Source organism: Lissotriton vulgaris, chromosome 6, assembly GCF_964263255.1.
Source record: "Lissotriton vulgaris chromosome 6, aLisVul1.2, whole genome shotgun sequence".
Lineage (NCBI taxonomy): Eukaryota > Metazoa > Chordata > Amphibia > Caudata > Salamandridae > Lissotriton > Lissotriton vulgaris.
The window spans coordinates 1,020,126,406-1,020,152,545 of NC_141694.1; the positions used below are offsets into that span (position 1 = coordinate 1,020,126,406).

The 26,140-nt window shown below is 52.5% G+C and overlaps 1 protein-coding gene across 3 annotated transcripts in view; it reads right to left on the reverse strand.

Annotated features, from left to right (window-relative positions):
• LYST (lysosomal trafficking regulator) overlaps positions 1-26,140 on the reverse strand; it is a 4,348,576-nt gene that overhangs the window by 937,181 nt on the left and 3,385,255 nt on the right. For all 3 annotated transcript variants that reach the window (XM_086927077.1, XM_086927076.1, XM_086927078.1), the window contains one exon: positions 20,033-20,250. In XM_086927077.1, the coding sequence (XP_086783203.1) occupies positions 20,033-20,250 (218 nt within the window). The remainder of the gene's footprint in view (positions 1-20,032; positions 20,251-26,140) is intronic.

Consider the following 26,140-nt stretch of genomic DNA (forward strand, 5'->3'; position numbering starts at 1 on the left):
GCAGTTATCCAGTATTGGTGTCTTTCATAGATTCACATGCCTGAATCATTCCCCGTCGTCGAGACGGGAGCCTCCGGTACATAGAAAAGTAATGTCCTATAGACATACATAGAGAAAATAGGCCTAAGGGCCTCACCTTAGTAGCCTATCCTTGTCCTTATGTAAAAAGGACCAAACTCTTAGAGCCAGCCAATCAGCTATGACATCCCTCTAGAACCTTCCTGGCAGGAGCCTCAGTCCCTCAGATGTTCGTACGCACCCAGCTAGGTAGGCGTAATATAGTTAGAGAGAGATGTGAGTCCTTCCAGGGGAGGCGGGAGGATTCAGGCATGTGAATCTATGAAAGACACCAATACTGGATAACTGCTGTTACAGGTAAGTAACGCGTTTCTTTCTTATCCAGTATTAGGGGTGTCTTTCATAGATTCACATGCCTGAATCAGAGTACATTATGCACATTTCTGATGTAAGGTTGCTATATAGTCATGTTAGATAATACACATATTATCATACAACATTGCAACGATAGCATAAAGCAAAATACCATAAAGACAGAAAAATGTGCATACCAGGATGGCGGGATGTTGGAAGGCTCACCTCACTGGAATAGATGGCGAAGCACCGCCTGGCCCACTGCTGCATCCTTCTGAAGTTCAATATCCAGGCAGTAGTGCCTGGAGAAAGTGTGCGGTGACTTCCAGGTCGCCGCTCTGCATATGTCCAAGATCGGCACTCCAGCGAACAGTGCTGCTGATGTGGACATCGCCCTGGTGGAATGCGCTGCAACATGAGCACTCAAAGGCCGTCCGGCCTTGTCATGGCAGAATGCTATCGCTGAGGAGATCCACCTTGAGATGCTTTGTTTCGTGAGAGGCATACCCATCCTTGGTCTGCTGTAGGCCACAAATAGTTGTGATGATTTTCTGAAAGTCTTAGTTTTGTCTATGTAGAACTTTAGGCACCGTTTGAGGTCCAAAGAATGCAGCGCTCTTTCTGCTGCGGTGGAAGGGTTTGCAAAGAAAGAACGTAGAACCATCGGTTCATTGAGATGAAAGTCTGAAGGCACTTTCGGTATGAACTTAGGCTTTGTCCTCAGCACCACCCTGTCCTGTTTGAACTGCATGAAGGGTTCTTGAATGGATAGAGCTTGTAGCTCGCCTACTCTCCTGGCAGATGTTAGAGCGAGTAGCAGAGCTGTCTTCCATGAGACGTACTTGATGGATGCTCGATGAATGGGCTCAAAAGGATGCCTCATGAGTTGGTTGAGGACTAAGTTGAGATGCCATGTCGGAGGGACCCTCCGAGGTCTCGGGAAGGATCTATAAAGTCCCTTCAGGAACTGCTTGACAAGCCTATTGGACCACAGAGATGGTCCTGTGAAAGTCCTGGTGAATCGTGAGATAGCCGCCAGATGAACCTTTATGGATGCATGCGCCAGACCTGACTGTGCCAAATGCAGCAGATATGGCAATATCTGTTCGGGTGTGATATGTAGTGGCCGCAGGCCTTGCTCTGAGCACCAAATGCAGAATCTTTTCCATTTGAGAGAGTATGTTTTGTTGGTACTGTCTGCTCTCGCTTTCGCCAGTACGTCCCTGCATTCCTGTGGGATGTTCAGGTCACAGAACTCTCTGTGCTCAGGAGCCAGGCCGATAACCTGAGCGATTGCAGGTTCGGGTGTTGTACCTGCCCGCTGGACATTGTCAGTAGGTTCGGGTGCTGCTGTAGACGAATCGGTGTCCTGATGGAGAGGCGATGAAGATCCGAGAACCAGTGCTGTCTCGGCCAGAACGGGGCAATTAGGATCAGGGTACAAGGCTCCGCCTTCATCTTCCTGAGGACTCTTGGGATCATCGGAAATGGTGGAAAAGCGTACGCAAATACGCTGAACCAACCGATGGAAAAAGCATTTCCGAGTGACCCTTGTTGGGGATGCCAGCTTGCGTAGTTTGGGCATTTGGCGTTCCCCCTGGTGGCAAACAGGTCGATTCCTGGGACTCCCCATTCTGAGAATATGTGATCCAGCATGCTCTTGTCGAGCTCCCACTCGTGGGAGAGGGATCTTTGCCTGCTTAGGGCGTCCGCAATGGTGTTGTCCTTGCCCGGAACATAGTCCGCCCTGAGTGTGATTCCATGGAGTACAAGCCAGTTCCAGACCTTTTGCAATTCGCGTGATAGAGTGAGCGAACGCGTTCCTCCCTGTTTGTTGAGATAGTGCATTGTTGTGGTGTTGTCCGTTCTGACGAGCACCTGGGAGTTCTGGATGCGTGGTAAAAAGGCTTGTAGAGCCAGATACACAGCACTCAGTTCCAAAAGATTTATATGGAGTTGTTTCTCCTGAGTGGTCCATTTGCCGCTTATTCGTAGGTCCTGGAGGACAGCTCCCCAGCCTTCCAGGGAGGCATCCGTGGTGATCACCATAGGTGCTGCTGGAAGTAGAAACGGCAGTCCCATAGATAGATTCTTGCGACTCTTCCACCAGTCCAGACTCTTGGATATTTTTGGTGTAATCTTTACAATGTCCTCGAAAGAACCTGTACTCTGTGTCCATTGGTTCGTGAGGGCTTCTTGCAATGGGCGCATCCTGAGTCTGCAGTGAGGGATGAGGAGTATACAAGAAGACATCATGCCTAGGAGTGACTTGTAGGTTCGAACTTTTAGGGACTTTCTTGACGCCACAGCCGTGGCTAGAGATATTATCTTGTTTGTCCTTTCCCTCGAAGGGAATGCCTTTGCGCACTCCGTGTTCAAGGTTGCCCCGAGGAAGGTGATGTTTCTTGTAGGGATCATGCAGGATTTCTCGAGATTGAGAGTTAATCCTAGCCGTTGAAAAAGATTGGTGCAGGCGCTGGAGGATTCGGTCACGCCCGCAGCTGAGGGTGCCTTTACCAGCCAGTCGTCGAGGTAGGGGAAGACTTGGTGACCCATTTGACGCAGGAAAGCTGCCACCGGTGCAAGACACTTTGTGAAAATCCGCGGAGCGGACTTGAGGCCAAACGGCAGTGTGAGAAGTTGGCCTGATATGCAGTGTTCACTATTCTAGTGATCACTATGCATCAGTCCAAACAACCCTTATGGTGATAGGTTGTAAGTCAACCTTATAGACCAGCTATCCTAGTAGCGTGGATACGAGCAGTCTTCGGGCTAAACTCTAGAGGGCGTGTTAAGCCAGCTGTTATACCATCACATATACTCCTTGAACACCAAGTGAAAGGACACCACACAAGTGTTATGAAAATAAACAGTGTATTTATTTAGATCACAACAGCCCTGTACTCTTTATGAGGACAGGGTACTAAGCACACAACAAAACTCTTATGAAAATACTTCAAGTTGCACAATTTACACAAATGCCCGAGGGGCACGGAAAACCATATACTATGGAAGTGGAATGCGAAATTACTAGCAGGTAAGTACTGTACTAATAGGCTTTGGAATCGCTAGGACTACGTTACTGAACCTTCAGATTACTAGTAGGAGGCCTAGGGGACTCGGGTGCAGAGGGTGCACTCTCACGCGGGATGCGGGACAAAGTCTATGGTAGCTAGATTTCACAAAGTTAGTGTTCTCGGGCGAACCCAACTAGTTAGATCGAAAACGACAGTGGATCCTGACCCTTGGATAGTGAGGCTATGCTGGGGCACCGAAATGCCGAAGTTACCTAGCCCAGGGGCTGCAGCTGCATAGGTCTCAAAAGACGTCGGGAATCCTCGTAGACGAACCAGGAGCCTGAAGGAAGGGAGTTGCTGGCAGGCGACCAGTGAAGATAGTTCGAGTTGATCCAAGCCTGGATCGAAGATGGATGACACCTGAAAGCAGAGGGGACCAAGTTTGTGACTACTAGCCAGTAGTCAGGTGGCACCAGGAGGGCACCGGATGGTAGTCACCTCGACTAGGTGAGTGGGCGACGCTGTGCTCTGCAGATCTCATGGACCAGGAGGCGTTGTCGGCGACCAGGATGGAGGTGCGAGCTGTCCCACGATGGATGAAGCTGTCGACGTCGCTGGACCCAGGATTGGGGCAACAAGTCTTGGCAAATTCAAGCCCACGCGGTGGACTCAAAATGGCGTCTGGAGTGGACCAGGAGGGTCCGGGGTGCTCCTCTTTTGGAAGGGAGCAAGGGCCAGTCTGGAGCAACTAGACCAGCAGCAGTGATGTCGCCGGGCGTCGTTCAGAAGGCCACAAGCGAGCGGGCTAGTAGCAAAACAACGCGGTGAGCAGCAAAAAGCAGAAGGGCCCCACGCAGATCGTGGAGATGCTGGGAGGCTGTACTTCGGTGCTGGAGCTGCTCAGGGTCGGGGCTTCTCGGACCCCAAAACACTCACCAGAGGATCCCTCGGCGGTCGTGCTGGATAGAAGTCGTGCAGTTCTGATGATGGCCGGTCCCTCGAGGTATCGTCGCACCTACGGTTCTCAGCTTAGCTGTAGAGGTAGGTAGAGGTCAGAGGTGCCAGGGAAGCCGGGTCACGTCGTGCTGGTCGGTCGGATTCCTGAGGAAGGACGTGCAGCAAACCGCAGAGTTCTTAGATGGTGCCTGCGGATGCAGGGTGACTACTCCTTAGCCACAAGGGAGAAATCTTGAGAAGAAGTCGAGAGTTCCTTTCGTAGAAAGTAGTTTCTTGATTCAAAGATGAACTAATTTGGAAGGGTCCCCGCTCCTGCCTTTATCCTACAGAAAGGGGTGGGTACGCGACTAGGTCCTGCCCTAGGGGTGGGACCAGGAAGGGGGGTGGTTACACCCCTCTCCCGTGCCGGACCTCCCCAGGCCAGGGGCTGGTGTGCCCCTGGAACTGGTTCTGACCGGCCTATGCGTAGTGAGCACCGGGGTGCCACTCAGCAGTCACCTTCCTGTAAAGCCCTGCCTACCCAGGATACACAAAACCCTGTCTGGGATGGTGCTAGCACCGCCCCGGACAGGAAACCCTTTGTCCAAGCTCTCCTCGCTGGAAGGACTCCCAGCAGCAGGAGGTCAGACTCGTGTCTGTGGTGGCAGCATCCATTTTGTGGAGCTGAGGCTTCGTTTAACTTTAACCGGGGTTCACAGTTACATACATGTCGTGTCCCTCTAGAAGGGTGGAATGCTAACCCCGTCGCCAGAATTGGCGAGGGGTTAGTATTCCAATTCGTATGACACCTTACTCGACATGTTTTGATAAAGCAATACCAGAGATAGCATATAACCGTGAGGATTATAATGCACTTAAGAGTATATGGTATGCGTTATCATGGAACAGCTATTAGGACTTGGTTCCGCAAGCTGCAAATGGGCTCAGCTCATGCCAGAGCACCATTTCACACAATTCCATGCACTCTGCCTTCAGGATTGTTAAGGCCTGCCATAGGAGTGACTGATAGGAATCTGTGTGTCTATTTTTAGGGTTAGATATAGGTATACTATATCTACCGCAAAGGGTGATTACACAACTTTGCCCCAGCTGTCATGCAGCCAGTTGTGTCAGATTTTAGGAGGCCAGCCAGGGGTGGCATAATACATGCTTCAGCCCCTGGTAGGCCCTGGGTACACCTATGCCCTGAGTTACAGGGTCTGATAAGGTGGCCCAGTACCAATTGGTAAATGCACCTAGGGTACATGTCGTAATTTAGAGAGAGAACAGCCAGGCTGTGGGTCTGATTGGCAGGCCCACAGCCAGAGAAAGTCGTAAACCAGTGAAACAAAAGCAAAAAATCTGGGTGATCATAGGATTGCAGACCCTACTCTCCTACATGGGATACCAGTATCTTCGTGCCCAGTCCGGAGCCACAAGGATGACTTGGGCCCGGTCGAGCCTGATCTTCTTCAGCACTCTGGGCAGAAGTGGTATAGGCGGAAAGGCGTACAACAGACCGCAACTCCACTCGCGACGAAAAGCGTCTCTGAGCGAGTGCCGCCTCGGAAATTCCAACGTGCAGAACTGATGACATTGCGCGTTCTCTTCTGTGGCGAATAGATCTAACCAAGGCTCTCCCCACTGCTGAAAGAGGGCTTTCGCCACGTCCGAGTTCTGACGCCATTCGTGATCCATCATGCACCGACGGCTGAGTTTGTCCGCCCTGGCGTTCAGGGAACCTGCCAGGTGTTGAACCACCAGGGTCACACCCTGATGTTCCTGCCAATGCCAAAGGCACATAGCCTCCTGGCATAGGGTACAAGACCCCACCTGCCCCGTTTGTTGCAGTACCACATGGCAGTGGTGTTATACGTGAGCACCTGCACTACTCTCCCCCAGCCAGAGGGGAGGAATGCCTTAAGTGCAAGCCGGATCGCCCGCAGCTCCAGAATGTTGATGTGGAGCCGGGACTCTGCCGGAGACCAGAGTCCTCTGATCTCCGCCTCTCCCATGTGGCCCCCCCAGCCCTGGAGGGACTCGTCCGTCACAACTATGTGCTCCGGTTGGGGTAGGGAGAGGGATCTGCCGCTGACCCAATCGCGGTCCGTGAGCCACCACTGCAACTGTCTTGCAGTGCCCTACGAGATCAAGACATGGTCGGACAAGTTGCCCTGATGCTGGGCCCACTGAAACTTTAGGTCCCACTGCAGAGCCCACATCCGCCACCTGGCGTGATGCACCAGAAGGATGCAGGACCCCAGAAGCCGCAGCGTCAACCTGAACGATACTCAGGATAACGGCTGAAAGTTCGGCATCAGAGCCTGAATATCCCGAACCCGCTGTTCGGGAGGATAAACCCGAAACTGCGCCGAGTCTAGAACCGCTCCAATGAGAGGGACACGGGTGTGACTTCGGCACATTGATGGAGAACCCCAGCAGGTGCGGGAAGTTGGCTGTAGTCTAGAGGTGGCTGACAACTGTCTGGGGCGAGCCCACCTTCAACAACCAGTCGTCGAGGTAGGGGAAGACTGAAACCCCTAACCTGCGCAGATGAGCTGCGACCACCGCCATCACTTTCGTGAACACCCGTGGGGCGCAGGTAACGCCGGTGGGCCGGCAGGACGGGGATATGAAAATAAGCGTCCTGCAAGTCCAACGCTACCATCCAGTCTCCCGGGTCCAGGGCAGCTAAGACCTGAGCCAGTGTCAACATCTTGAACTTCTCCTTCCGGAGGAAGCCGTTGACGTTCTTTGCCCTTCTTGGATACCAGAAAGTAGTGGGAGTAACAACCACACCCTACTTCTGGCCCAGGAACGCGCTCGATGGCCCCCTTGGCCAAGAGGGCCGTAACTTCCTCCTGTAGAAGTTTCAAGTTATCCCCCGACATGCGGTGGTACTGTGGTGGCATGGCTGGAGGGGACGCCTCGAAGGGGAGGGAGTAGCCCCTTCGGAAGATTTGCAGCACCCACCTGTCCAATGTGACAGTGCGCCAGTGGAGGTGGTGATGGCGAACCCTGCCCCCCACTGGCGTCACATGGGCCTGAAAGCTCGGACTAGGAGGGTTTAGAGGCGGATGCTGCAGGGGCAGATGTGGACTGGCCTCGCCGTTGTCCCCGACCGCATCCACGGCAGTTTCCACGTCCGCCACCGCGCTGGATGGTAGTCTGCGGCCCGTGGCTGGCAGGACTTGTGGGGGCGCCCCTTCCTTGGCCACGAGAGGAATGAAAGGCAGCCATTTGCTGGCGCGGGGCGGAGAGTCCCAAGGACTTGGCCGTAGCCCTGGAGTCCTTAAAGCGCTCAAGCGCATGGTCTGCCTTGTCGCCAAAGCGGTGACGGCCATCAAACGGCATGTCCATAAGGGTGTTTTGGACATCAGCTGAAAAGTTGGCGGACCTCAACCAGGTATTGCGACGAATCGCCACCGTCGTTGCCATCGCTCTGCCCAGTGAGTCCGTGGTATCCAGCCCACACCAGATGAAATACTGTGCCGCATCTCGACCCTCCGCAAGGGCTTGGGCGAGTTTAGTCCGGACCCCCTCCGGACATTGTGGCAGCACGTCCGCGACCGTGTCCCACAGAGAGTGGGTGTAACGGCCCAAGAGGCATGCAGTGTTGACTGACCGCAATCCCAAACTCAGGGAGGAGAATACCTTTTTTCCGTATTGCTCATATCTCTTGGATTCCCGATCGTGGGGAGCCGTCGGGAATGCGGTCTGGGAGTTAGAGGCCTGGTTTACCAGGCTCTCGGGGTGGAGTGGGTGGACAGGAAGCAAGGGTTGCTCAGAGCAGGGCAGTGGTGCCTGGCCACGTTCCTATCTACAGGCGGACCTGTCGCGGGCTTGGACCAAGTGCCCAGAAGAACGTCTGACAAGGCCTCATTAAAAGGCAGCAGAGGCTCGGCCGAGCTTGCCTGCGGTTTAAGGACCTCAGTGAGGAGGTTAGTCCTCACGGCCGCGACGGGGAACTTAAGGCCCAAGGCCTTGGCAGCCCGCGTCAGCACCTCACTATAGGCAGCCCCCTCCTCCGTAGCCACGGTAGGAGGGGAGACAGAACCAGAGTTGTGCGAAGTGTCCAGACCACTGGCCTCCCCAAGCTCACCTGTCCAGTCCTGAGAAGACTGGCACTCATGTGCCAGAGGGTCCTCGGACCCCTCCCAATCCTCCTCGCCACCCATCACCTGGTACTCAGGTTGAAAGGATGGGGCCGGGTCATAGAAGAAGAAATTTCCAAGCGCCGTCGAATACGATGCTGAGCGGCGCCGCTCTGACGCCGGACCCGAATCGAGGGTAGGACCGGGGACGGCGTCGTCCTGGGACGGCGCCGGAGACGACTCCCTGGGGGCTGGCGAGGTCGTGAGGTCGACCAGCGACGACCTGGATCAGGAGTCCGATCCGGCGGGGCCTTGCGGTGTCGGGACCGAAGTCGCCGACGGCGACGGGGCCAAAGCACCCAACGGCGCCGGTGCCAAAGCACCCGGCCCGCTTGGGGACCCAGTCGGGCCGCTTGGCCCGAAGGCGCCGCGGAACCCGACGGAGGAGTGAGCGACCTCATGGCCATGAGGAAGGCATCGATCTCCTCTGGCGTCGCGTTATGCCCAGGGACCAGCGGTTATGGAGCAGGCCGCGACGCCTGCGGCTCCGGCGGAGCTGCGGGGCGGTGTCGCCCGAACACCCGGCCGCATCGCGTGAGCGTCGGGGGGAGTCAGAAGAGCGATGTCGCCTCTACGACTTCTTGTGCCTCTTAGCGGAGGACTTCGAGCCCGAAGACTGATGACGACTCCCGGAACTGTGGTGACTCCGGCCCCGCGACCGGTCCCTCGACCTCCTTCCGGACAGGGACCTCGAGCGGCGTGGGGCTGACTGCCGGAGCTCGAGTCACTTGCGGGACCGCTCCCTTCTAGCTTTGGACGTCAGGGCCTGGCAGTCGGAGCAGGACTTGTCGTCGTGGTCAGGGCCCAGACAGTGAAGGCACCGGCGATGGGGGTCGGTTACCGACATCATTCGGCAACAATCGGCGCAGGGTTTGAACCCGGGCATCCCTACCTGCACCGTCGGAGTCGAGAGACTTCGAAAGACGATCAAAAAGGATCGAAAAAGTTAGTCAAAAATTGACTAGGGTACAACTTTTTACGGATCTGCGCTTGCTGGTGCGGAAAAAAGAAGAACTGACGTCAGCACGCGAGGGCGGCGTCTAAGTACTCCGGCGACATCATCCCGACGCCGACAACGGACGCGGAGCCGCAGACGACGCCTAGTGACACGCAAGGGTCACTATCTTAAATTCCGTGAAGACTTAAAAACCTGGCTTTTCAATCAGTAGTCCCCCCTACCACTTTGTTGCCTAGCCTTTTCTTCTTCTGTGTTCTCTAGCCCCGGGAAACCTCCGGGTAGCTGCGCGCTGTACAAATGTAATAAATAAATATAAATAAGGGTACTGGTGCGCAAAAGTTTCCGGATCCAGTCTGACGCCTGGGGATAATCTAAGGTAAGGAATATAATACTAACCTGTTTCTTTCAGATTGGTCTTTTAAAGACCTGTGAAGTGCTCGGGTGCTACAGTCTGTGTGTGTGTGTGCCTGTAAGAAGTTGGCCTGATATATGATGCTCACTAATTCTAGTGATCACCTTGTATCAGTCCAAACAACTCTTATGGTGATTGGTTGTAAAGTCAACCTTATAGACCAGCTATCCTAATGGTAGCATGGACAAAGCAGTCTTAGGCTAAACTCTTTTGGCATGTGAAGCCAGCTGTTTTACCACATATAACCCCTTGAATACCAAATGAAAGGACACCACACAGGTAGTTATGAAAATGAACAAGATATTTATTAACTAACAAACACCTCTGAACTCTTTATGAGATCAGAGGGCTAAGCACATGACAAGACTCTTAAGAAAAATACGTTAAGTTGCACAAGTTACAATGTTGCCCTAGGGTCGCAACAAACCATATACTAAGTAAGTGGAATGCGAGAGTCGATAGAAGGAATGGAGCTGTCCAGAGGCTGTAGGATCGCTGGGACTACACTATCCTACTTAAGGTAAGTAATAGGAGGCCCACGGAACGCGTGTGCAGAGTGTGAACTCACACGCGAGATACGTAACAACGTCTATGGACAGTACAGTTCAAGAAAAAGGTGAGTACGGACAATCCTGACTAGTTAGGACTAAAATGACTGTGGAACTGGACACTAGGAGAGTAAATCTACCCTTGAGCACCGAAATGCTCTTGTTACCTCACCCACGGGCTGCGGGTGCATAGGTGCGAAGTCGTGTCGGGTTCCGGCGTTGAAGTCTATGGAGCCTGAAAGAAAAGATGCTGCAGGCGACCAGGAGGAAGATGTCCGGTGTGATCCAAGGGTGGATCAGTGATGCTGAAGACCTGAAAGCAGAGGGGACAATGTTCAAAGTCACTAGCCAGTGACTGGAGTGGAACCAGAGTGGAACCAGAAGTCGTCGCCGCGATCAGGTGAAGAGTGGACGCTTGTCTCTGCAGCCACGTGGACCAGGAGGTGTCTTCGACGACCAGGATGAAGGCACGAGCTGTCCCACACAGGCTCTCGCTGTCGGCGGTGTCGGATCCGGATTTGGAGTCAACAGGCCTTGGCAAAGGCAACCCACGCAGTAAGTGGAAACGGCGTCTGGTGCGGACCAGGAGGGTCCGGGGTGCTTCTCCTTTGCAGGGAAGCAAGGGCCAGTCTGGAGCAACCAGACCAGCAGATTGGATTTCAAGGTTCGTCGTCTAGGAGGTCACTAGCCAGCCGGCAAGTGACCAGACAACGCGTCGAGCAGCAAACAGGCAGAAGGGGCCCCACGCAGATCTCGTGGATGCTGGAGGGCTGGTCTTCGGTGCAGGAGCTGCTCGGGGCTGGGGCTTCTCAGTCCCTAAATCACTTCGTCAAAGTTACCTCAGAAGTCGTGCTGGAGCGAAGTGCTGCTTCTTCCAAGATGGCCGGTCCCACGTGTCTCGTCGCACCCACGGGTCTCAGCTGTGCTGCAGATGTAGGTAGAGGTCGGAGAGGTCTGGGAATCCGGGTCTCGTCGGGCTCTGAAGTCTGGATCCTCGAGGGAAGACGACAAAGGGAAGCCGCTGGACGCTGATGGTGCCTGCTTGTGCAGGGTGGACACTCCTTGCCGACAAGGGAGATTTCTTCAGTCTTCTGTTGTAGAAAGTCGAAGTCCAGAGTTTCTTCTTGTAGAGTTTCAGTTCAGGATTAATTTAACTTGGAATGGACCAGCTCCTACCTTTATCCTGCTAAAGGGGGCTCTACTACGACTAGGTCCCTCCTATGGGTGGGACCAGGAAGGGGGGTGGTTACACCCCCTATCCTTTGTCCGGTCTTGCGCCAGAGTTGGGGCTGGTGAGCCCCAGGAACTCGTTTAGACCAGTGTATGCACAGGGACACCTTGTGTGCCCCAGGCATGTCTCATTCCTTTGAGGCCTGTCCTACCCAATACACAAAATCCTGTCTGGGGTGGTACTAGCACCTCCCCAGGCAGGAAACCCTTTGTCCAAGACTCCCTCGCTGAAAGGACTCCCAGCAGCAGGAGGTCAGACTTGTGTCTGTGGTGGCAGCATCCATTTTGTGATGCTGAGGCTCGGGTTAACTTTAACCGGGGTTCACAGTTAGGTACATGTCGTGTCCCTCTAGAAGGGTGGAATGCTACCCCCGTCGCCAGAAATGGTGAGGGGGTAGTATTCAAATTCGTATGACACCTTACTCGACATGTTTTGATAATGCTATACCAAAGTGAGCAATAACCGCGAGGATTATAATGCACTTAAGAGTATATGGTATAGCGTTATCATGGAAACAGCTAAAGGACTTGGTTCCGAAAGCTGTAGACAGGCTCAGCTCATGCCAGAGCACTATCTCACATAATTCCAAGCACTCTGCCTCCAGGATTGTTAAGGCCTGCCATAGGAGTGACTTATAGGAGTATATGTGTCCATTTTAGGTTTAGATATAGGTATACTATATCTACAGCAAAGGGTGATTACACCACCTTGCCCCAGCTGATTGATCAGCCAGTTGTGTCAGATTTGGATGGCCAGCCAGGGGTGGCATAATACATGCTGCAGCCCCTGGTAGGCCCTGGGTGCACCTTATGCCCTGGGTACCTAAGGTACACTGTACAGGGGCTGATAAGATGACTCAGTATCCAATTAGATATGTACCTAAGGTACATGGAGTCCATTATACAGAGAGAGCAGGAAGCCTGGGGTCCTGAATAGCAGGATCCAAGGCCAACTAAGTCAAATACCAGGCAAAAAGTTAGGGGCAACCATAGTCAGATATCCACCTTCCTACAGTGCCCAGGAAGCTGGCTCAGCTCGGGCACACACAGGAAGGATGAGATGACAGAGGGTGACAGAGGGAGGTAGAGGGAGCGAAAGGGAGGGAGACAGAGGGAGAGGGAGGGAGGGAGGGAGACAGAGTGAGGGAAACAGAGGGAGGAAAGGAGGGAGGGAGACAGACAGAGGGAGGAGGGAGACCGAGAGAGGGAGACAGAGGGAGGAGGGATACAGAGAGAGGGAGACAGACGAAGGGAGACACAGGGAGGGAGACACAAGGATGGAGACGGAGGGAGACAGAGGGAGGGAGACAGAGGGAGGGAGACAGAGGGAGGGAGACAGAGGGAGGGAGAGAGACAGAGGGAGGGAGACAGAGGGAAGGAGACAGAGGGAAACAGAAGGAGACAGACAGAGGGAGGGAGGGAGACAGACAAAGGGAGGGAGGAGGGAGACAGAGGGAGGGTGACAGAGGGAGGGAGACAGAGGGAGGGAGACAGAGGGAGGGAGACAGAGGGAGGGAGACAGAGGGAGGGAGACACAGGGACAGAGACGGAGGGAGGGAGACAGACAGAGCGAGGGAGACAGACAGAGGGAGGGAGACAGACAGAGGGAGGGAGACAGACAGAGGGAGGGAGACAGACAGAGGGAGGGAGACAGACAGAGGGAGGGAGACAGACAGTGGGAGGGAGACAGACAGAGGGAGGGAGACAGACAGAGGGAGGGAGACAGACAGGGGGAGGGGGACAGACAGAGGGAGGGGGACAGACAGAGGGAGGGGGACAGACAGAGGGAGGGGGACAGACAGAGGGAGGGGGACAGACAGAGGGGGGAGGTCGACAGAGGGTGGGAGACAGATAGTGGGAGACAGATAGGGGGAGACAGACAGAGGGAGGGAGACAGAGGGAGAGAGACGGACCGAGAGAGGGAGACAGAGAGAGGGAAACAGTGAGAGAGACAGAGTGAGGGAGAGGTAAGGAGAGAGAGGGAGACAGGGAGAGAGACAGGGAGAGGGAGAGAGAGGGAGTGAGAGTAAGTGAGACAGTCAAAGTGAGTAAGAAAGAGGGAGAGAGGGAGAGAGAGAGATAGAGATAGGGAGGGAGACAGAGATAAAGAGATAGAGAGAGAGAGAAAGAGAGAGAGAGATGTGTGTATGCCGGGTCTGGTGGCTCAGTGGACGAAGGCGTCCTCTGCAGGGACCTGTGTTCAACTTCATGGTCACAGTTTTTTTTGTTGCTCTAGCCCGCCCCTCCCCCACTGACCCCGCTCCCACTGGTGCGGCCCTTGGACACAAATCACACTGTAAATTTGGCCCTGAGAGAAACTTTGTGAGTACCCATGATCTAAAATAACATCAAGACTTAATTGGGGGCTAGGACAAGAACTAAAGCTGACGGGGGTCATATCTTGTTTAGGGTCTCCCTTTATAAAACAGAAAGAAAGTCTCCCTTTGCCATCTTGTTCACCATGTCTTGCCGAGCCAGTCAATCTACAGAGTCTAAGTTCTTTGTCTCCTGCGTATCTTGGTGTAGGTTGGTGGAGATGGCTAGCTCAGGAGTGTTTTGTTTGATAGTAATCAATGTATCAAAGAGAGTATGTGACCGAAGGTTCATATTAATTAGACTATCTGCTACAAATCTTGAATGGAACGTTAACTTTATATCATCCATACTACCCACTTTCTGTTGGAACCTTTCAGCTCTTATATTAGATCTTACTACAGAGAGGCACTGACGTTTAAATCTGATCCAGTGGATCACTTTATTTATCAGAGAGTCCTCGTCTTCTCTGGCTCTACAGTTTAATCTTGGGACATTTATCAAGAAGATATTATATGTATTGGGCTCATACTTAGTTGAGTATTGAGTTGATGGGTGGGTGCTCTGTAAATGGCAATGACCCTCCCAGCCATTTTTTGGGTTTGGACCTGGCTCATAATGACTTAATGATTTCAACCTATGTACGTTGTGCGGCGCCCGAGGGGCTATAATGCGCCCCTCGTTCGTCGAAAAATTGCGTGGCCCAGATATTTCATTCAAGTGAGTCATATGTGCAGTTGGTGTTGAGGAATAAGGAACTATACTAGTTGGGTGTATATTCTGCTTTGATGTGTCCTTTACAAGATGTTTGGAGTGTGCACTAGGTGGATGTATTGGTCGCTTGCTTACCCTGTTGGTCAGATACGGTTTTTCACCAGAGTGCGTAGAACAATTTATCAAGTTACTTTTTCTTTAGAAGCTATAAGCAAGCTTTTAGCAAGTCCAGAAGCATTCTCAAGTCCTCCAATCTCCTCTTGTGTAGAGTTCTGCTTTTGGTAAAGATCCCTCAGCACCTCATTAGTGTCCTCTAATTCTGTTTGGGTCCCTACTTCTCTCAAGCCGGCTGTAGGCTGTGTTATGCACTCAATCTTCTCCACTTGTCTCAGAATTTTCTTCATGGTCGTCTGCTAATATTAAGTATCTATTAAGAGCATTCTAAGTTTGTAAAAGTTAGCGGACTCAACTCTTTTAAATCTATAGTGACTTGTCTAGGGGAGTCTTTTTGGGAGGAAATAACTTGTGTGGCGGTGGTGATCCTGGGGCATGATGTACAGTTACTAGAGGGCTTTTTGTTTTGGGATTTGTTTTGTGGAGATTGCTTTGCTTTGCTTGCTAAAGTATGTAGAGATTTTCTTAGTGCCTTTAGGTGCTGCTTCATCCCCACTTGCAACAAAGAAACTCCCAGAAATGGAGAGCCCTGGAAAAACCGTTATGCGTCGACAACGCAGTAAAAAAGGGAACGGCAAGGTCTTCTCATGCCTCCAATGACATCACGTGGAATTGCATGCGGAGCCGTTCCGGTATGAGGTACTCGTCGACGTGGGAGAACCATGGAGAAAAGTTTCAGTGGAATGCTGTGCATGGGGTAATTCAAAAGGTGAGGAATCCACAGGCAGATGTATCCATCAGAAATAGTGATATCTGGACGGTTAGACCCACTGGAGTTCCACAATACTCTGGAGGTACTGTAAATTAAAAAATAAAATAATGCATTCTGATTGGCCAAGATTGGCAGACATCACTTCCTTTTCTTTTTGTGTTTACATATGGCTGCATCCAAACTGAGGTGACATAGTGTGCAAAATAACACTATGTCTCTGGGTAGAGCCCCGAGTAATTACCAGTGGCTAAAATTAATTCAAGCATTCCATCTATCACTTTTTTGTATGCTTTAATATATCAATTAGAGGCCCTCTGTGGGCCAACGCAGTCTTAGCTCTGGTAGACTGAACCCTCAGAATTTATGGGGGGATGCCATATAGACAATACTTCAGAGGACTATCCATCGTGAGATGGTCCGCTTCTGCATTGCCTTGTCTTTCTTTGCCCAAGAGAACTCCACAAAGAGCTGATCACCCACCCAATGGTTCTTGGTGCAAACAATGTAAAATCTGAGAGTTCTCTTGGGGTACAAAGGAGGGAGTCTCCTTTCCTCGAGGGATGATGCGGAGCACATAAAGCCAGAAGAGTGATGGCTTGTCCGATGTGAAAAAAAGTCATCACCTTCAGCAGGAATGCATCTCAAGTCCTGAGCACCAGTTTGTATTGAAAAAAGTGGTACAAGGAGGTTGAACAGAGAGGACCTGAAGCTCACTAACCCGGAGTGCAGATGTTATCACAATTAGAGAGACCGTTTTTAAGGTGAGAAGATGAAATGGACAATTGTGCACCTATTCAAAAGAAGTACGTATGAGGAAAGTAAATAACAAATTTAAGTCCAAATTGTGCCTAACAAAGGAGTTTAGCTGTAACATATGTTGAAAACATTTGAAAAAACTCAACAAGACAGGTGATTAGAATGACAACTCCGGGTCCAGCAAAAGTAGAAAGGCAGAAGAGCCAACTGTAACTTTTTAAATTGCCCAGGGCAAGTCCTTGCTGGCCCAAAGTCAAAACAATCAAAAATACATCTTCTCCGATAGGTCCGTCTGGTGAGTGCCGTACCAAACCATAAACTTATCCCAGTGCCCGGCATACAGTCATTTCGCGGATGAAAGCGTGGCAGCCAGGATGGCATCTCTGACTTCAGCGAGGAGCTCAAAGGCAAGTAGATATTGTTGCTCTATCTCCACCCAAGGAGATGCAAGTTGTGCAGGCCAGGGTGCAAGTTCCTAGCATGCAGCTGCAACAGAAAATCATCCTGAAGTGGCAGTCTGATTGGAAATCAGATGCTCAGACCAAAAAGTTCTGCGTACGACACTCGCCTGGCCCAGTCTAGAGTACAAGGATAACTTGGGCCAGGTCATTCCTGATCTTCTTCAGAGCTTGAGACAGAAGATGCAGTGGTGGAAAGGTATACAGGAGTCCTATGTTCCACAGCAAGTAGAATGCATCTCCATATGGCGGTGCTGTTGGCTGTGATAACCTGCACCAACTTACCTTTGATGGCAGGCAGGAAGGCCTTCAAAGGCAAGGCAATCACTCGCAACTCAAGCAAACTGATGTAGAAGTGTGCCTCTGCCAGAGACCATAGTCCTCTGATCTACACCTCTCCCAGACGGCTACCCCAACCCAGGAGCGATTCACCCGTGACCACTGTGAACTCTGGGCGGGGTAGGAGAGGGGTCTGCTGCTGATCCAATTGCAGTTGAGCAGTCACCACTGCAGATCTTCTGCAGTCTCCTCCGACACCTGGATGGAATCTGATAGATTCACTTAGTGCTGGTCCCACTGAGACTTAAGTCGAAACTCCAACCTCTGAAGATGGGCAGTGTCCACATCCCCATCACCTTTGAGAATATCAAAGGGCCAGTGATAAGCCTGAAAGGAGAACTGCAAGCTGAAAGTGCTCATGGCCAACTTTGACCAGGAGGGAGTGCCTGTTGGTCTGCAGGACAGGGAAGTGGATATAGGCATCCTGGAGGTCCAACGCACCCATCTAGTCTCTGGGATCCTGGACAGAAAAAACCTGGGCCAGTGTGAACATCTTGAAATTGTCTTTGTGCAGGAAGGCATTGAGAGGAAGGATAGCCAAAATAGGATGGAGGCTTCTATCCTTGATGTTGATAAGCTGAGCCTATGGCTTATCCCCAAAGAGGGAAGAGAATGCTGTGGCTAGCCTTTCCTTAAAATGTTCCAGGGCACAATCCGCCTTCCCGCAAAACAGGCAGGAACAGTTGAAGGGCATGTCCACTTAGGACGCCTGGATGTCCCCAGAGAGTCCTGCAGATCTCATCCATGCGCCGTGCCCGAAAACCTTGTTTGTCCCAACAGCCCTTCCTAGACAAACAGTGGTGTCTATTCCCCAGCGGACTAACTTGGCCGTCCTTAAATAATCTGGCACAATTGATAAAATCTCATCACCATGTCCTAAATTGTGTGAGTGTAAAGTCCAAGGAGGCACACTGCGTTGACCGACCTCAAAGCTAGACTGGTCGTGGAGACCATTTGTTTGCCAAGCATTTCCACAAGTTTGGAGGCTGTCTGGAGAAGTAGTCAGAAAGATGTTAGGGTTGACTCTCCTGGAGGACACCTGCATGATCACACTCTCAGGCATTAGACATTGCGTTAAATCTGGGTCACCAGAAGCTGATTTATGATGACAAGTGACGTTTTGACTGACCACAGTGCCAGAACATGGTTCAGCCAATTACCCAACAGGCGTCCATGAGGGCCTTTTTAAAGGGCAGAAGAGGTTTGGTCGGTGCTTGGCCAGTCTAATGGACAGTGGACAGAAGTGACCACATTTTTTACAGATTTTACCTCTGTAAACAGGAGATGGAGGGAAAGGACTTCAGCAACGCTCCTAATAACAATTGTGACAGATAGTTTCCTCAATTGCTGGTGCGGGAGGGGGGGACCAACCCAGTATTGAGTGAAGTGATGAATCCACTGGAATCTTGTAGGTTCTCAGTGGGATGAGTAAGCCCAGTGCGGGCCCCATGCACACTTAGCAACTGGAACTAATCTCAGACTGAGGAGCCCTAATAAGGGCAAATCCGGTCTGAGGTTGCTTGTGTTTTGTGTTCCGGTTCAAGGAGGACATGGCCTGGCAGTACGAGCTGGACTGTTCCCATTGGAACAGGGTCAAGACTGATTCATATGGCTGGGTCTAAACTGAGGTGGGAGGGTATGCAAAGCAATGATGGGCTGGGATGTGGCCCCAAGTAACTACCAGTGGCTGAGATTAATTCAAGTATTCCACCCATTACTTTTTTTGTAGGCTTCAGTGTGATGCCCTAAGTGGGACGGGTATGCCCAGATATGAATGGTGAGCGCACTGTGCCACTGAAACAAAGCTATATCCGATTGATGAGCACTAATAAGAGCAAAACTGGTCTAGTGTTGCTTGTGTTCTAGTTCAGGGAGGACTTGGCCTGGCAGTTTGGGCTGGACTGCTACCATTGGAGCAGGGTCAAGAATAATTTTCATAAACTGTGGTGCCATGGTGTACAAAATAACGCAGGGCTGGTATGCGGCCCAGAGAGAGTAATTAGCAGTGGCTGACATTAATTCAAGCTTTCCAGCCATCACCTTTTTGTATGCACATCAAAGTGCCAGGTAGCCCCCCCGCCCATCAATTCCTTCATTAACAGTGGAAATGCAGTGTGGAGATAGAATTATTAACTGCACCCGATATTGGCTGCCAAACTTTGCTTAGTGTGTATGTTTTCTAGTTTGTAACCCTTAAATTACTCCTGCAACATGAGATTGCTTGATCCATGCTGCCATGTATACAAACCAATTTTGACTTATACGTGTGTGGCGGTCTATTTTTGCATGAATTCCTCAGATATTTCCATAACAGAGACCTCCTAACCTGAATTTTTGTCCTGAATTTTGAGCCTTTGTCCTGAATATTTACAATCACTGTGTATCATTTGTGTCCATGCCAGCTGATCACCCTAAGACTGATGGCACCTTGACTGGCACTCAGCAGCAGTTGCAAATAGTTTTGTATAATGAGTTTAGCACCTGGGGAGATTCACATGGTGAGGAATCAGAAATTAGAAGTATCCATCATAATTACACTTTTGGTCAGCTACCTCTGCTGACAGCAGGGAATAAATAGTTCATGATGGTGAGGACCAGTAACATAAGAGTGAATAGCACTGTTTTGTTTTTTAATGTTCCTATATGGAACATTGCACCCTACCTGGGTCCCTGAATTTGGATGGCTTTCCTTTCATTAAAATAAAAAAACAACTTCATTCAATGCCTGTGGGTGTTAGGTGGCTGAAAATTGCTTGCCTCCATAGAAAAACAACACTCTGGAATGAACATCTCAGCAGATCGTACTCCAATATTTCACTATTTATTTTTAGTAAATCAATCAACCATCCGTCAAAATTGTATTGCAAAGTGAAAACTATACCCGCCTAGGGTGTGATTACACGATGAATAAATACAATTGAAACAAAAAATGTACTTACAGCAGGATGGAAAACATTGATAGACTGAACAGCAGCCCTGCCTTTTTGTTTATATCCAAACACTAAATCAATCCAGTGACACATAGTCTGTGACACGAAGTCAGACTCCAAGGCTTGGCGATGGATTAGGATAAACAAGCGAGGATCATTTCGAGCCCAGGGAGGAAGATTAACATGATTAACTCGTTCCCCATTCTGACGGATGCCAAAGTCAAAACCTAGAGTATCAGAAAGAGGAATTAGAAAATAGACTTTCCACAATCAGATACAAGCTTTTCAACAGTGTGCGTGTTTCACACTAGTGATAATTGACCGGTGGAATGTTATAACACATCAGCGAATAATGTAGGCCTTTTATTTCAACGTCCACTCCTTAGAATCAGATGGGGCCACTTATTCTGCCTTTTACCAACACTACCAGGAAAGGCTTTCTTCTAAGTGAATTCCCTACGGAATAATGAGTGCACATAGTGTACTTGTGTTACTGCCCATAAACGCCAGACACATAGAAGCAGTTCCTCAAATATAAACAAATAAAAAAGCATATTTTATAGGACTTTTAACAAAGAATTACATGAGTATATGGTTCTGAGGATATGAACCAACAGGGAACCAGCAAGAAGAAACATTTTACTACGGAATACATTTGAAGTTTTTCTCATGGTAGGTAAGTAATCTATCACTAACGTGTCTCTTTCAGATGCACAAGTTACTACTTGTGTAACGATATATCTGTAAGAGACATTAGTTAGTGATAGATTCCTTACCTTAGAATATCCCTAAGCGTCAGACTGGATCCGGAATTTTTTTGCGCAGCAGTAACCATGCGCGTCCGTTGGCGTCATCCGGGGCTCCGTGTCCGTCGTCGGCGTTGTGGGCGCCATGATGACGTCGTCGGAATACTTAGACACCGCCTCCGCACGCTGACGTCAGTTCTTATACACAGCTTTTCCACGCCGCAAACGCGGAGCCATGAAAAAAACCAACACTGGTGCCATGAAACTAGGGCCCTGAAAGGGGATGACCTTAACCCTAGATATCAGTTCGCAGAACGGGGAGGATAGGTGGGTTGGTAAGGAATCTATCACTAACTAATGTCTCTTACAGATATATCGTTACACAAGTAGTAACTTGTGCATCTGAAAGAGACACGTTAGTGATAGATTACTTGCCTTAGAATAGATACCCCAACAATACCAACCCCGGTGGTGGGTCTGCGAACCAATAATCACACCAGAAATTCATGGAGGACGGAACGGCCAAAGAAGCCATCCCTCCGGACTTGGCTATCCAGGCAGTAGTGTTTTGCGAACGTGTGCAGCGAGGCCCACGTAGCTGCCTGACAAATGTCCTGCAAGGGGACTCCTCGGCCCAGGGCAGTAGTAGTCGCCGTGGCCCGAGTGGAATGGGCCCTCAGCCCAACACCAGGTTTCTTTTTAGCCAAAGAGTAGCACGCTTGGATGCACAACATGATCCACTGAGAGATGGTCCGTTTGTGCACCGCCCGTCCTTTCTTAGCGCCCACGTAACCAACAAAGAGTTGGTCATCCACCCGGAACTGGCGTGTGCGATCCAGATAGTATGAGAGCGCACGTTTTGGGTCCAGACGGTGGAGCCTCTCTTCCTCTTTCGAGGGATGCGGAGGCGGAAAGATGGTGGGCAAGGTGATGGACTGCCCGATGTGGAAGGCTGTGACTACCTTGGGCAGGAAAGAGGGTTTTGTCCGCAACACAACCTTGTCCGTATGGACAGAAAGGAAAGGAAGTTTAGAGGAAAGAGCCTGGAGCTCACTCCCCCTCCTGGCAGAGGTGATGGCAACCAGGAAAGCAGTCTTAAGTGTAAGAAGACGGAGAGGACAGTTATGAAGCGGCTCAAAGGGAGCGCACATCAGGTAAGTTAGAACCAGGTTCAAGTCCCACTGGGGCATCACGAAAGTAACAGGAGGAAACATATGAGTGATGCCCTTCAAGAATCTGTTAACAATCGGGGACTTGAACAGAGAAGGCTGATCAGTTAGCCTTAAGAAGGCAGAAAGGGCAGAAAGGTAGCCCTTGATAGTGCCCAGAGCAGAGCCCTGCAGGGCAAGAAAAAGAAGAAGGAAGAGGAGAACCTCAGAAAGGGGGGCAGAGAGTGGATCCACAGCCTTTGCTGTGCACCATGCCACAAATCTGTTCCACCTGCAGGCGTATACCGACTTCGTGGAGGGACGCCTGGCTGCCAGAATCACATCACAAACTTCAGGAGGCAAGTCAAATGGCCTCAACTGTCGCCGCTCAATCTTCAAGCATGGAGGTGGAGACTGGACAGGTTCGGGTGGAGGAGGGTTCCCTGCTGCTGCAACAGAAGGTCCTCCTGAAGAGGCAGACGAATCGGGGGATCGACAGACATGCTGAGTAGCTCTGTATACCAATATTTTCGTGCCCAGTCCATAGCCACAAGGATAACCTGGGCCTGGTCACGCCTCATCTTCTTCAGCACTCTGGGCAGAAGTGGTATAGGTGGAAAGGCGTACAACAGACCGCAACTCCACTCACGACAAAAAGCGTCTCCGAGCCAGTGCTGCCTCGGAAATTCCACCGCGCAGAACTGATGACATTGCGCATTCTCTTCTGTGGCGAATATATCTAACCAAGGCTCTCCCCACTGCTGAAAGAGGCCTTGAGCCACGTCCGAGTTCAGACGCCATTCGTGATCCATAATGCACCGACGGCTGAGTTTGTCCGCCCTGGCGTTCAGGGAACCGGCCAGGTGTTGAACCACCAGGTTCACGCCCTGATGTTCCAGCCACGGCCAGAGGCGCAGAGCCTCCTGGCATAGGGTCCACGACCCTACCCCACCCTGTTTGTTGCAGTACCACATGGCGGTGGTGTTGTCCGTGAACACCTACACTACACTCCCCCGGACAGAGGGGAGGAATGCCTTCAGTGCAAGCCGGATCGCCCGGAGCTCCAGAAGTTTGATGTGGAGCTGGGACTCCGCCGGAGACCAGAGGCCTCTGATCTCCGCCTCTCCCATGTGGCCCCCCCAGCCCTGAAGGGACGCGTCCGTCACAACTATGTGCTCCGGCTGGGGTAGGGAGAGAGATCTGCCGCTGACCCAATCGCGGTCCGTGAGCCACCACTGCAACTGTCTTGCAGTGCCCTCCGAGATCAAGACATGGTCGGACAAGTTGCCCTGATGCTGGGCCCACTGAAACTTCAGGTCCCACTGCGGAGCCCGCATCCGCCACCGGGCGTGATGCACCAGAAGGATGCAGGAGGCCATCAGCCCCAGAAGCCGCAGCGTCAACCTGACTGAGATTCGGGATAAAGGCTGAAAGATCGGAATCAGAGCCTGAATATCCCGAACCCGCTGTTCGGGAGGATAAACCCGAAACTGTGCCGAGTCCAGAACCGCTCCGATGAAGAGGAGCTGCTGAGAGGGACACAGTTGTGACTTCGGCACATTGATGGAGAACCCCAGCAGGTGCAGGCTGGTCGCAGTAGTCTGGAGGTGGCTGACGACTGTCTGGGGCGAGCCCGCCTTCAACAACCAGTCGTCGAGGTAGGGGAAGACTGAAACCCCTAAACTGCGCAGATGAGCTGCGACCAACGCCATCACTTTCGTGAACACCCGTGGGGCGCTGGTAAGGCCGAAGGGGAGCACGGTAAAGTGAAAGTGCTCGTAGCATACCGCAGGTAACGCCGGTGGGACTGCAGGACGGGGATGTGAAAATAAGCGTCCTGCAAGTCCAACGCCACCATCCAGTCTCCAGGGTCTAGGGCATCTAAGACCTGAGCCACTGTCAGCATCTTGAACTTCTCCTTCCGGTGGAAGCCGTTGACGTTCCGTAGGTCCAAGATAGGGCGTAGGCCTCCTTTGCCCTTCTTGGGTACCAGAACGTAGTGGGAATAACAACCACACCCTACTTCTGGCCCAGGAACGCGCTCAATGGCTCCCTTGGCCAAGAGGGCCGTAACCTCCTCCTGCAGAAGTTTTCCCTGACACGCAGTGGTACAGCAGTGGCATGGCTGGAGGGGTTACCTTGAAGGGGAGGGAGTAGCCCCTTCGGACAATTTGCAACACCCACCTGTCCGACGTGATGGTGCGCCAATGGAGGAGGTGATGGCGAACCCTGCCCCCCACTGGCATCATACATCCTGAAAGAGCGGACTAGGAGGGTTTTTAGGCAGATACTGCAGGGGTAGGTGTGGACTGGCCTCGCCATTGTCCCCGACCGCCGCCACGGCGGTTCCCACGTCCGCCACCGCGCTGGATGGTAGTCTGCGGCCTGTGGCTGGCTGGACGTGTGGGGGCGCCCCTTCCTTGGCCACAAAAGGAGCGAAAGGCAGCCGTTTGCTGGCGCGGGGCCGAGAGGCCGAAGGACTTGGACGTAGCCCTGGAGTCCTTAAAGCGCTCAAGCGCATGGTCTGCCTCGTCACCAAAGAGGCGACGGCCATCGAACGGCATGTCCATAAGGTTGTTTTGGACATCAGCCGAGAAGTTGACGGACCTCAACCAGGCGTGGCGACGAATCGCCACCGTCGTTGCCATCGCTCTGCCCAGTGAGTCAGTAGTGTCCAGCCCACACCGGATGGAATAACGCGCCGCATCTCGACCCTCCACAAGGGCTTGGCCGAGTTTACCCCGGACCTTCACCGGGCATTCTGGCAGCACGTCCGCGACCATATCCCACAGAGAGTGGGTGTAGCGGCCCAAGAGGCACGCGGTGTTGACTGACCGCAATCCTAAACTGAGGGAGGAGAAAACGTTCTTCACGTATTGCTCGTACCTCTTGGATTCCCGATCGGGGGGAGCCTCCGGAAATGCAGTTTGGGAATTAGAGGCCTGGATAACCAGGCTCTCAGGGGTGGGGTGGGTTGACAGAAAGCAAGGGTCGCCCGGAGCCGGGCGGTGGTGCCTGGCCACTTTCCTATCCACAGGCTGACATGTAGCGGGCTTGGACCAAGTGCCCAAAAGAACTGCTGACAAGGCCTCATTAAACGGCAGCAGAGGCTCGGCCGCGCTTGACTCAGTGAGGAGGTTAGTCCTCACGGCCGCGACGGGGAGCTCAAGGCCCAAGGCCCTGGCCGCCCTCACCAGCACCACGCTATAAGCAGCCCCCTCCTCCGTAGCCACGCTAGGAGGGGAGACAAAACCAGTGTCGGGCGAAGTGTCCAGTTCACTGGCTTCCCCAAGCTCTCCTGTCCAGTCCGCAGAAGACTGACACTCACGTGCCAAAGGGTCCTCAGACCCCTCCCAATCGCCCTCGTCACCCATCGCCTGGTACTGAGGCTCAAAGGATGGGGCCGGGTCATAGAAATAGAAATCTCCAAACGGCGTTGGATATGGCGCCGAGCTGCGCAGCTCCGACGCCGGACCCGAATAGAGGGTAGGACTAGGGACGGCGTTGTCCTGGGACGGCGCCGGGGGCGACACCCTTGGGGCTGGCGCCGGCAAGGTCGTGAGGTCGACCGGCGGCGACCCGGATCCGGATCCAGCAGGGCCCTGCGGCGTCGGGACCGAAGTCGCCGACGGCACCGATGCCGAAGCACCCGGCCCGCCGGGTGACCCAGTCGGGGCTGCTTGGTGAACCCAACGGAGGAGTGAGCGACCTCATGGGCGAGAGGAAGGCCTCGATCTCCTCCGGCGTCGCGTGCTGCCCAGAGACCGGCGGGTATGGAGCAGGCTGCGACGTCCGCAGCTCCGGCGGAGCCGCATGGGCGGTGTTGCCCGAACCCCCGGCCGCATCGCGCGAGCTTCGGGGGGAGTCAGAAGAGCGATAGGGCCTCTTCGACTTCTTGTGCCTCTTACCTGAGGACTTCGAGCCCGAAGACGGATGACGACTCCCGGAACTGTGGTGATTCCGGCTCCGCGACCGGTCCCTCGATCTCCTTTCGGACCGAGACATCGACTGGTGCAGAGCGGACTGCCGAAGCTCGAGTCGCTTACGGGACCGCTCCCGTCTAGCTTTAGACGTCAGGGCCCGGCAGTCGGAGCAGGACTTGTCGTCGTGGTCCGGGCCTAGACAGTGCAGGCACCAGCAATGGGGGTCGGTAACCGACATCCTTCGGTTGGAGTCGGCGCAGGGCTTGAACCCGGGCATCCCTACCGGCACCGTCGGAGTCG